The sequence below is a fragment of the Plecotus auritus genome, assembly GCF_963455305.1.
Source record: "Plecotus auritus genome assembly, chromosome: 1".
Classification (NCBI taxonomy): Eukaryota; Metazoa; Chordata; class Mammalia; order Chiroptera; family Vespertilionidae; genus Plecotus; species Plecotus auritus.
The window spans coordinates 24,017,261-24,029,379 of record NC_137770.1 but is presented as its reverse complement, the minus strand read 5'-3'; the positions used below and the strand labels follow the sequence as shown (position 1 = coordinate 24,029,379).

Genomic DNA, 12,119 nt, shown 5'->3' with positions numbered 1-12,119 from the left:
GCGACGCGCCGGGAAGAGCCGAGCGGAGCCCGAGGCCGGAAGGGGCAGCACGCCCGCCCCGAGCGGTCGTGGGAGCTCTGGCCAGAGGGGGCTGGCAACGCGGACGCGGGGAGGATTACTGCGTGCTTTTGGCAGGTTTTTAAAGTCCGGGACTGTGCGAACAAACAAAACCTGGAGAAGATTCAGGAAGACCCGGCCGGAAATCATAGTATCCATAGACACGTTATCGGAAGTTGGGGTTGCTAGGAGGCCTGGGCGCATTGGCTAATCTGCGCCATGGCTGAAGTCCCCGAGGATTATGATTCTGGCCCCGGTGAAAATGAAGACCTGGAGTCTGAGAGACCACAAAAACCTAGGCCTCTTAAAATAGATGAAGATGCCAAACCAGACATCCCGGCAGAGACACACCCAAAGCTACTTGGAGAGATTCACCAAGAGCCCCAGCCAGAGACGGAGGAAGAGAATTTGAAAGACCAGACGCCAGAAAGTGCTGAGAATATACACCCACACCTAAAACCAACCAGCATATCAGAGAAAGAGATTCTCAAGAAGTCAGAGATAGATCTTTCAAAGGAGACTGAGATAGGGATTTCCCAAGAGGTAATGTTGGAGACATCCAGAGAGATGAGAAGAGAGCTTTTCAAGGATTTGGAGGTCCCTAGGGATGAAAAACAGGAGGAGCCCCACCTAAAGCCATCAGAGGAGACCAAACCAGATGTTACAGAAGGTGTATTCATAGAGTCAGCTCAAGAAACAAATCTAGAGCTCCCAAAGGAAACCGAGTCTGAGGTTCCAAGAGCCACAATCAATGAGACAAGATTAGAGTTACTAGAGGAGACCAAACTAGGGGTTCCAGAGGAATTGCTTAGAGAGCAAGATGAAGAACCTTCAGAACAGATCAAACCTGAATTTCCAAGTGAGAAACCAAGAAAAGTAATTGCAGATAGAGATCTACAGTCACCAGAGATGGCCACTCCAGAATTTCCAGAAGAGACACAAAGAAAATCATCTGAGGAGAAAAGCACAGAGCCATCTGAGCTGACCAAACTGGAGTTTAAAGAAGAGAAACCAATAGAGTCTACTGAGGAGGCAGGTCTAGAGCCTCCAGAAGAGGCCAAACCAGAGGTTCCAGAAGAGATACGAAGAAAATCAATAGAAGAGAAAGAGACAGAGCCAACTACACTTGAGTTTCCAAAGGAGAAACCAAGAAAGTCTGGTGAGGAGGCAGATCTAGAGCCTCTAGAAGAAGCCAAACCAGAAGTTCCAGAGGAGATACGAAGAATATCAACAGAAGAGAAAGAGACAGAGCTATCTGAGCCGACTAAACTAGAGTTTCCCAAGGAGAAACCAAGAAAGTCTGGTGAGGAGGCAGATCTAGAGCTTCCAGAAGAGGTCAAACCAGATGTTCCAGAGGAGATACGAAGAAAATCAACAGAAGAGAAAAAGACAGAACCATCTAAACCAACTACACTAGAATTTCCAAAGGAGAAACCAAGAAAGTCTGGTGAGGAGGAAGATCTGGAGCCTCTAGAAGAGGCCAAACCATATGTTCCAGAGGAGATACGAAGAAAATCAATAGAAGAGAAAGAGACAGAGCCATCTGAGCTAACTAAACTAGAGTTTCCAAAGGAGAAACCAAGAAAGTCTGGCGCGGAGTCAGATCTAGAGCCTCTAGAAGAGGCCAAACCAGAAGTTCCAGAGGAGATACGAAGAAAATCAACAGAAGAGAAAAAGACAGAGCTATTTGAGCCAACTAAACTAGAGTTTCCAAAGGAGAAACCAAGAAAGTCTGGTGAGGAGGCAGATCTAGAGCCTCTAGAAGAGGTCAAACCATATGTTCCAGAGGAGATACGAAGAAAATCAACAGAAGAGAAAGAGACAGAACCACCTGAGCTAACTACACTAGAGTTTCCAAAGGAGAAACCAAGAAAGTCTGGTGAGGAGGCAGATCTAGAGCCTCTAAAAGAGGCCAAACCACAAGTTCCAGAGGAGATACGAAGAAAATCAACAGAAGAGAAAGAGACAGAGCTATCTGAGCCAACTAAACTAGAGTTTCCAAAGGAGAAACCAAGAAAGTCTGGTGAGGAGGCAGATCTAGAACTTCCAAAAGAGACTAAGCCAGAGGTTGCAGAGGATATAGGAAGAAAACCACCTGAGGAAAAAGGGGCTGAGCAGACTAAATCAGAGTTTCCAGACCAGAAACCAGTTGAGTCTACTGAGGAGACACAAAGAAAGTTAATTGAGGGGAAGGTTCCAGAGCCACTAGAAGAGATAAAATCAGAGTTTCCTGAGGAAAAATCAAGAACACTAATTGAGAAAACAGGTCTAGAGTCAACAAAAAAGACCAAACCAGAAATTCAAGAGGAGACACAAAGGAGGTCAACTGTGGAGAAAGTTCTAGAACCACCAGAAGATACTGAACGAACAGTTATAAAAAATAAGCAAATAAAATCAATTGAGACAGGACTAGTACCACCACAGAAGTCCAAATCAGATGATATGCTGAGAGAGTCAACTGAAAAGAATGGTCTAGAGCCTCCAGGACAGACTTCACCATGGTTTCTAAAGAAAGAACCAGAGACCCAAAGTAAATCAAGTCCTCAGTTGCCACAACAAAAGACCAAATCAGAGGTTCAAAAGAAGACACAAAAAGAACCAACTAAGGATAAAGATGTAGAGTTATCAGATAAAGCCAAACCATTATTTGGACAAGAGACACATGAAAAGTTAACCAAGGAAGATAGGCCAGAACTAATCAAATTTAAGCATTTTGCAGATGAAGATGAGCTGGAGGATTCTAACTATCAAATAAAGTCAGTAGTAACAGAAACTGAACGATTTATTAAAGACTTAGGCTCTTTCACAGTAAGAGAAGTAGAGTCAGTAAATATAGATGATAATTTTTCAAAAGAACACCCAATACAATATGAGCTTTCTGATACCACTAAGGGCTTATATCCCTCCGAGTCTCTGAGGGATTTAAGAGAGTCCTGGAGTGAAAAAGCTGTAGATTTGTCCCTAAAGTTGAAGGATGATAAAGAAGCCCAGCAAAACGAAAGGCCTGAGCTACAATTTGAGTATCTTAACTGGAGCCCAGAAAAAGTTGCAGAGTGGATTAGCGAGTTAGGCTTCCCTCAATACAAGGTATACAAAAATAACATTTTTTAAAATCATATTCTCATTTGTCTACCTCTTATTCCTCTACCTTACCCGAGCTCTTGCCTCTGCCTTACTAGAAGGATTATAGGAATGTCCTGGACCAAGGTAGCGGTAACTTGGATTTTAATTTGGGCCTTTCCACTGATGTATATTTTGGGACAGGAAGGGAGAGTCACATTTGTATGTGTTTTTTAAATTTATCACAGTTTATTTCTCTTCAATCCTTGAATAAAGACTAAGAAATTTACATAGGCCTCTTTTCATAGAAAACTGTATTTTTTAATAGACTTTATTCAAGGTAGACTTTTTGGTTCTTTGTGAAGTTATTTTAGCTCCCTAACTTGAACTTGTATTATTAATCTTAAGTATCCCAAATATGTTATATGTATCATGAGCACCTAGCAGTACTAATTTAAATAGCCAATTATTCAAAATTAGTTTTATTTAAAAGATAGAGTGAGTCCTCATTTCACTGATGCCAACTATGTTCTTGGGCTACCACAAAACAATACAAGATGTGGAATCTTATGGAACCCTGTACTTAATGTAATTGAGGCATGAAAGAACTACTGTTTAAAAAAAAATTAAGGAGCAATATGAAATTTTATCAAAAATTTAGATGGAAAATATGTGTGATTATTAGGATTATTACTAAATTTACACTTAAAATTTTCTCAGTATATAATGGGAGACAAACATGATTTATTCCTTTCCTTCCTTACCTTCCTTCTCTCCTTTCCTCCCTTTCTACCTTCTTACTTTCCCTTCCTCCCTTCTCCATTTCTCTCTCTTCTTCTACCTTCCCCCCTCTTTCCCTCACTCTTTCCCTCTCTTTCTTCTTCCCTTCCTTCATTTTTTCCATTTGTTGTACATCTTTTGAGTGATGTTCTCATTGTACTGACAGGAGTGTTTTATCACAAACTTCATCAGTGGCCGAAAACTCATCCATGTAAACTGCTCAAACCTCCCTCAGATAGGGATAACAGATTTTGAAGACATGAAGGTGAGTTGTGTATCAAGTTTCCCCATAGAGCACTGTTAACAATGCTACTGTCTACCTTCCAATCAACCTCCTTTTCTTCTTCCCCTGGCCTCCTATTTCTGTCAGTAGTATTATTATACTCCCAGTCCCCCAGGCTCACAGTGGTTTCTTCTTCTTTCTCCTTTGATCACCACAAAGATCCCATGAACTGTCAGTTCCTCCTATAGCATCTGTTTTTCTCCATTCCCACTTGTTAAGACCTTTATTGCCTTATAACTAGAATATTCATGCTTTTAGCCTCTGTCGTAGGCCCTTTGGATTCAAAGGCACTACTTTTAAACTCTCACCTTCCAACCATTTATATACTACTCAGAAACCTTCTTTGGATCCCCTCTGCCTACAATATAGTCTCAACTCCTTAGTTTAGGATTCGAGGTCCTCCACAAGTTTTCTCCAACCACCATTCTCTCCCTACCACTCTTTTACATGAATCTTTTGCTCCAGCCTCACAGGTCTAACTCACACCCTCCCAAACCTGGCTTTTGTATTCCTCCCTCTGCAGCTTGCCCAGTTTCCTCTTCCCCTGTTAGACTAATATGAATCTTAATCATCTTTAGGACCCAGCTCAATTTTCATTTCCCCAAGAAGTCTTTCCTGACCTTCCCAGGTCACAGTAACCTCTCCTCCCAAGCTATACATTTTATGTCTCTGACATCCATTTGGCACTTCTGTAACACCATATATGTTTTGCCTCCTTTGCTACCTAACTTGAAAAACAACTTACATTCACCTCTCTGGACCTCAATTTCCCAAGATCTTTCTAGCACCAACAGTCCATGATCATGCTTCTTTGCATAACAGTATCCTTCATTTATAATACTTGATAGTTTACAAAGCCTCCCACACATAATATCATTTATACCCTTTCCTTTAATATTCCTCAACATGCTCATGGTTTCATTCAGTAAATATTGCTTGTAAATGGTTCTGCCTTGGTAATTCTCAAACTCAGATAGTCTTCGAAATCAGGTGAGATTTTAAAAAAAAGATTCCTAGGCTCCACACTCCAGAGATTTTGATTCTTTACATCTAAGGTAAACCCTGAAATCTGTTCCCTAGGTGGCTTTTGATCAGGCCTTAGAACCATATAATTCCATCAGTCACATGATTTAGAAAATAAGAAAATTATACTTAATACCTAACCCCTTTTTCAACAAGATATAAAGAAATCCTTTAAATTATTAAACACATAGTTCTAACTGAACATTTAATCTCTTGAACTCTACTAATAACTATCCTCTCTAAGTGCTTACTGTGTGTTGGGCACCATATATGTAGTATTATATCACTTAATCCCCATTTTATAGAAGAGAAAACTGAGGCCCAGAAGAGTGAAGCAACTTACACAAAATTATCTAGATAGTAAATTTAAGAGCCAGGATTCAAATCTATTTTGTGTGACTTCCCAATCCATACTCTATTTAAACTATAATCTAAATGAGCAATTTTATACCCTGAACCTCATGTTCATGATGTAGAAAAGGACCACTTAGGACAAATTGGTATTTCCAACCATGCCCTCACATAGTTACTAAGTGCTACCAGATACATCCTATTTTTTTTTTATGTTCAAATATGATGTGACTGTGTTTATGAGCTCTAATTCCTACTTATGTTTATAGTATACTAAATTTTCTAAATAAAAGTAAAGAACAAAATTATCAAAATAGTAACTTGTATTCCAAATTCCTGGAACATTAAGTACCAAGAATTTTGCTTTTTATCATGAAACTAGAGGCCCGGTGCACAGATTCTTGCACTGGTGGGGTCCCTCAGCCTGGCCCGTGCCCTCTCATAATCCAGGACCCCTTGATTGCCAGTTTTGGCCCAATCTCTGTAGGCCAAAACCAGCAGTCTGACATCCCCCAAGGCAGTGGTCGGCAAACTGTGGCTCACGAGCCACATGTGGCTCTTTGGCCCCTTGACTGTGGCTCTTCCACAAAATACCACAGCCTGGGTGAGTCTATTTTGAAGAAGTGGCATTAGAAGTTTAAGTTTAAAAAATTTGGCTCTCAAAAGCAATTTCAATTGTTGTACTGTTGATATTTGGCTCTGTTGACTAATGAGTTTGCCGACCACTGCCCCAAGGGACGTAAGTAGTGCACAAAATGGCAGGCAGCCAGGGAGGAGCCCAAGCCCCTTGGATACCGTGCCACTCCCACTCATCCCATCCCCGCTGTGCCTGCTGCCACTGCAGCTCAGTCGCGCTGCCACTCACGCAGCTACAGCGATGCTTGCCAGATATGAGCCCAGCATCTGGCACCTATTGGTCAGCTGAGCTGCGCTCCCACTGTAGGAGCGCACTGACCACCAGGGGGCAGCTCCTGCATTGAGTGTCTGCCCCCTGGTGGTCAGTGCACATCATAGCAAGCAGTCAAACGGTCGTACGGTCTTCGGTTTTCGGTTGACTGGTCACTTAGGGTTTTCTATATATAGAAAGTTTATTTAAGAGTCTGCTGACTCATTTTGCCTCCTTGACATTCTGATTCCAAAAGTATAATATCAACATGCAATGATGAAAATTCCAATTGTGTTTTTTCTGGTCTTGTAAAATCTTCTGAAATCCTTGAGTAAATGATGAACCCAGTCGTCTATTCTTATATCCCAAGAAGTTTGAATAAGCAAACTTCAGAATATTTATTATTAAAGTCACCAGACAAATGTGGCTGCTCCTTGGCGTCACTAGAGTAACATAAAGATCAAGACATTCAAATATATGTTAGATAAGCTTTGCTTGACACTTAGGTCCACATAGAAAAGCTAATGATACACTCTGACACAGGTAACTTTTTAGAGATCATACCTGAACTTAGTTATGCCATGGTTCCCTTCCTTATAGATATACTAAGCATATTTAATCCCACTGTTGTAATTATAGTACCAAGTACATCCACAGTTTATCCCATAACAATGCCCAAGCAATGAAGTTTTCTTTTTCATGCTCTCTCTCCCACTCGTGGGCTTTGGGAGAGGTCGGGGAGTGAGGAAAGAGCAGGTTGCTTGAGAGTACAGAATGCTGAACATGCTGCTAAGAAATGGAACCACATTTGAACTATGTACCACATTCACAAGCCTTACAGTTCATTTATAGCCAGTTTCTATTCTCTTCAACTTCCTTAATTTTGCAATTACTCATGCTTCACCTGCAGAAATAACTCACCTTTCCCTTTGCCCTTCCTACAACACACTTGAATGACAGAGAAAAGGTAAATGTGTAGATGAGACTTTATTAACTACAGATCTTAAGATTTCTGCAATTTTTCCACTGATGTCCTTTAGTTGTTGTTCCACAGTCCAATCAGGGATACCACCTTGCATTTAGCTGTCACGCTTCCTTGGTCTCCTCCAATAGGTGGCAGCACCTTGATCGATCTTTGTCTTACATGATCTTGACACTTTGAAGAGTAGTAGTCAGGCATTTTACTTTGTCCCATGTTTCCCATGCTTTGGGGGGAAGACTATCACAGAAGTGAAGAGCCCTTCTCATCTCATAAGTTCAGGCAGTACATGACATCAACACAACTCATCATTGGAGATGTTTATCTTGATCACTTGGTTCAGGTGGTATCTGCCAAGTTTTTTCACTGTAAAATTACTGTGTTTCCCTTTCATATTCTGTTCATTAGAAGTGAGTTACTAAATCCAGCCCACACTCACAGAGAAGAGAATTAAGCTCCACTTCCTGAAGGGAAGAGTATCAAAGAGTTTATGGACATAGAGTTAAAACTACCACTGTAATAAATATATTGCAGGAGGTAGTTTGAGGTTGTGGCAATATCCTATTTCTCCTTCAAGTTGTACTTATTAATTTTAGCATTCATCAATGGATCTTGCCTGCAGCAGTTATTACTATGTTGTTCTAATGATTATTTTCTATTTCCCTCATTCCTTCCATGTTTTTTTTTAAAAATATATTTTTATTGATTTCAGAGAGAAAGGGAGAGGGAGAGAGAAAGATATAACATCAGTGATGAGAATCATTGATCAGCTGCCTCCTGCACGCCCTCTACTGGGGATCAAGCCAGCAACCCCAACCGCAATCGAACCCAGGACCCTTCAGTCCACAGGCCAACACACTATCCACCGAGCCAAACCAGCTAGAGCCCTTCCATGTTTAATTGGAATTCTTCTTAGGGAACTCTTCTGTAAGCCCTGCCCGGGTAGCTCAGCTGGTTAGAGCATTGTCCTGATACGCCAAGGTTGTGGTTTTAATCCTGGTCAGGGCACATACAAGAAGAAATCCATGAATGCATAAACAAGTGGAATAACAAATCAATGTTCCTCTCTCTCCCTCCCTTTCTCTCTCTCTCAAATCAATAAGTAAAAATTTAAATAAAAAAATAACTCTCTCCAATGCTTAATTGTCCCTTCTCTCCCATTTGGGACTCTTTCACATTGGCTTCTGTGTCCTTTTGCATGCTCCCCTATTTTTATTTGCATTTTTTGGTACTTTTTGGCACTATGAGTTCATACTGATTAATATCTCTGACTCTAGTCCGGTACCATAAGGTTCATTTCAGCTTTCCCATCCTTCTTATTCCCTATTCCCCTTTGATTTTTATAACTTCTTTGACAGTGAGAAGCTGGCTCTCCTTATCTGTAAATATGTATCCCTATGAGAAACACATTTATCAGATAGAGTACAGTGTTGTGTGCAGTGGTTTTTGTCCTTAGCCTTACACTACATAGACAAAGCAATGTTTTTCAGAGTCATCTCCTTTCTTCCCTATCTCCTTCAATGACATTTTGTCTTACTTTGTAAATACAGTTAGATTCATTTGATTCATATATGCCATCAGGGTTACCACAACATCCTGGCTTCTTAAAAACTTGCATAGCCCTAGCCAGTTTGGCTCAGGGAATAAAGTGTCAGCCTGTGGACTGAAGGATCCGGGGTTTGATGTGGGTCAAGGGTACATGCCTGGGTTGCAGGCTCGATCCCCAGGAGGGAGCATGCAGGAGGCAGCCGATCCATGATTCTCTCTCATCATTGATGTTTCTCTCTCTCTCTCTCTCTCTCTCTCTCTCTCTCTCTCTCTCTCTCTCTCTCTCTTTTTCCATTCCTCTCTGTGTGAAATCAATAAAAATATACTTTAAAAAAAACTTGCATAAAGTCACTTTTTATAGTGTACAGTTCTGTGGGTTTTGACAAATACACAGGATCATGTATCCAGAACAATTCTATCTCCCTAATATTATTTCCCATGTACCCTCTGTAGTCAGCCCATTCCCTCCTGTCCCTGGCAACCACTAATCTGTTTTTTGTCCCTTTAGTTTTGAATTTTCTAGGATGTCACATAAATGGAATCAAATAGTATGTAGTCTTTGACTTTAGTGTCTTTCCTTTAGCAAAATGCATTTAATGAATCCACATTGTTATATGAATCAACAAGCTGATTTTAAGGAGACTATACATCTTTTTTAATAATGGTGATATAGATGATTCATGTTTGAATCACAACAATTATGTCTTTAGGTTTAATTAAGATAACTCACAGGGGGCTAGCCGGTTTGCTCAGTGGTTGGAGTGTCGGCCCAGGGGCTGAAGACTGGATCCCTGGCCCCAGTTGGGGCATGTAGGAGAGGCAACCAATCAATGTGTCTCTTATACATGGTTGTTTCACTCTTTCTATCTCTTCCCCCTCCCTTCTATTCTCTCTAAAAAATCAGTGGAGAAAATATCCTCAGGTGAGGATTATCAACAACAACAAAAAATAAATCATCGGTTTCAATTAAGCAAGTGAGCATTGCTACTATAAAGTAAGCAGTATCTAATAAATTGATAACGATGAAGCAAAGCTATTAGTAGTTTACAAATGAAAGCAAAACTAGCATCCTTTGAAAACCATGATCAACACACAATACAGTGAGATATAGGAATAATTAGAATCTTCTTGAAAACTAAGGTGATACAAATACCTACTTGAGACCATGTGAAATAGGTGCTCTGCAAGCACTGAGTATGGGCCACGATCCTAGAATATGGAATTAAGAATCCTTGGAAAACTCTAATATTAATCTTCCTGAATACCTATTTTTAATAATCCTTACTAACTCAAGTTACTAGTAAATTGCTCTAACTCTTAGGCAAAAATAAAGTCTATTGTTTGTTATTAATCAAAATTAAAGAACTCACAGTTTTAGATTAAGTTTGTAGCCCTCATGGTCCATCAGTACACCTCAGATATACTTTAAGAATCACTGAATTAGAGGGATGATCAGATTATATTTCTTGATTCCACATGTAACTAATTGCCTTACAACACACTTTATTTCTACATTAGAATATTAAACAATACTGGACCCTCGTGGCCTACAATAGGCACAGTTCTGTACACCTCAGTGAATTTGTGAAGTAACTCCTCCTGGTAAGGGACATTCAAAAGGAGAGTCAGGATGAGGTGCTCACCAAGCAATATCAGTTATAAATGAGAACTCTTAAAAGCCACCTGTAGTAATTTGGATTTAAACTCTTAGAAACCCCTGGCTGCAGACCTAATTAGTAGTCCCACTGGAAATGCAAGGCAACTCTCTTTTACCCACAAACCATCTCCAGAGTGTAAACAAAACCAATTCAAGTAAGATTTGAGAAGAAAGTTACCTTTCCTATCTGAAATATATATGGCTAATGGGCAGTTTAGTACCAGGTTTAGAATTGTCTGTGACATGAATCTTACAGTCTTTATAACTATGGCCAGTAGTTTTAAACTAAACAACAACAAAAAAGAAAGAAAAAATCCATTCCACATGCTCCTTTGGCTGTGTTCCAGCAGCAATTTCATGGGCGACAGTCTCATCCAGATGCAGAATATGAATTCAAATATCAGTGTTAGTAACAGACCTGTGATTAAAATTAGAAAATGCAGTGACAGCTTGACCTAGGATAGTAAGTGGCATGGTGCTCAATGAATATGAAGTATGTTTTAGAAACACTAAAAATTGTGGCAAAAGATGTTTTAAAAAGACTTTACAAGTATGGGTACTAATAAAACAGGTGGTACTTCAATGTCTGCTTTTAGTGTTTAAGATTTACTTTTAGTCAAAAATATTGAATAACTATTTTTAGAATAATTTTTTTTAGTTGCAGATTAATTGAGCTCCCTATAGACAAGTTCTTTATTAACCTTCCCAGAGATAGTCAGGGCTCCTAATCTGAACATACCATTTGCTCAGATGGATGGTCAGATTGCTCAAAAGAAAATAAATAAACCCATCCGTGGCCATCTGATGCAAGGGCTTAGAAACACCTTTAAATAGGACTTTTAAAAAGAGAAAGCATGTTATGTTTCTCAAGATCTTTGTGTTGATAAGGCCAGGCTAGTAAGCCTTTCAAAGTGTTATTTCATTATTTAATTTTCCCGTAGAAATAGCTTAGGAGGTTAGCATTCAAAAGACCTACGATTGTAAGTAGAACTGCATTGATTTAGTTGTGTTTTCGGGTTAGTCCCATTAAAAAATTATCCTTGTATTTCAGGTAATTTCTCGGCACACGCGGGAACTACTGGGAATTGAAGAACCATTATTTAAACGCTCCATCCGTCTTCCCTATAGGGACAATATTGGCTTATTTTTAGAACAAAAAGGTCATACTGGGGAAAAATCTGATTCCTTGACCTATTCTGAATTTGTGCAAACAGCAGGATTACAAGATTATGAGCCACAAATAACTGCCCCTGACGAGAATTAGGCATTCTATTACACTGAGCCACAGAGAAAAGCCATTTCACTTAGCTTGAAAGATCAAACTAAATTACTTGGTGGAAGAAGTGTGGTCTTTTTGGGTTTTCTTTTTCTCCTCCTCATTAAGGATCAGAGTAGAACTCCTGGCACTATTCCTAGTTCTGTCACCAACTCGCAGCACATTCCTGTATTTGTTTCAATTTAGCCTGTCATTAAAACAAAGATAGTGCCCTGGCCG

At 39.9% G+C, this 12,119-nt stretch overlaps 1 protein-coding gene across 1 annotated transcript; it reads left to right on the top strand.

The window, feature by feature from the left end:
• Positions 1–37: 37 nt before the first annotated feature.
• On the top strand, positions 38–11,888 carry SAMD15 (sterile alpha motif domain containing 15; the record flags this gene model as incomplete). Its single annotated transcript, XM_080683792.1, has 4 exons — positions 38–1,792; positions 2,867–3,144; positions 4,064–4,162; positions 11,676–11,888. Exons 1-4 carry the CDS (start codon positions 277–279, stop codon positions 11,886–11,888), a joined length of 2,106 nt encoding a protein of 701 aa, XP_080539918.1. The 5' UTR covers positions 38–276.
• Between the last annotated feature and the right edge of the window lie 231 nt (positions 11,889–12,119).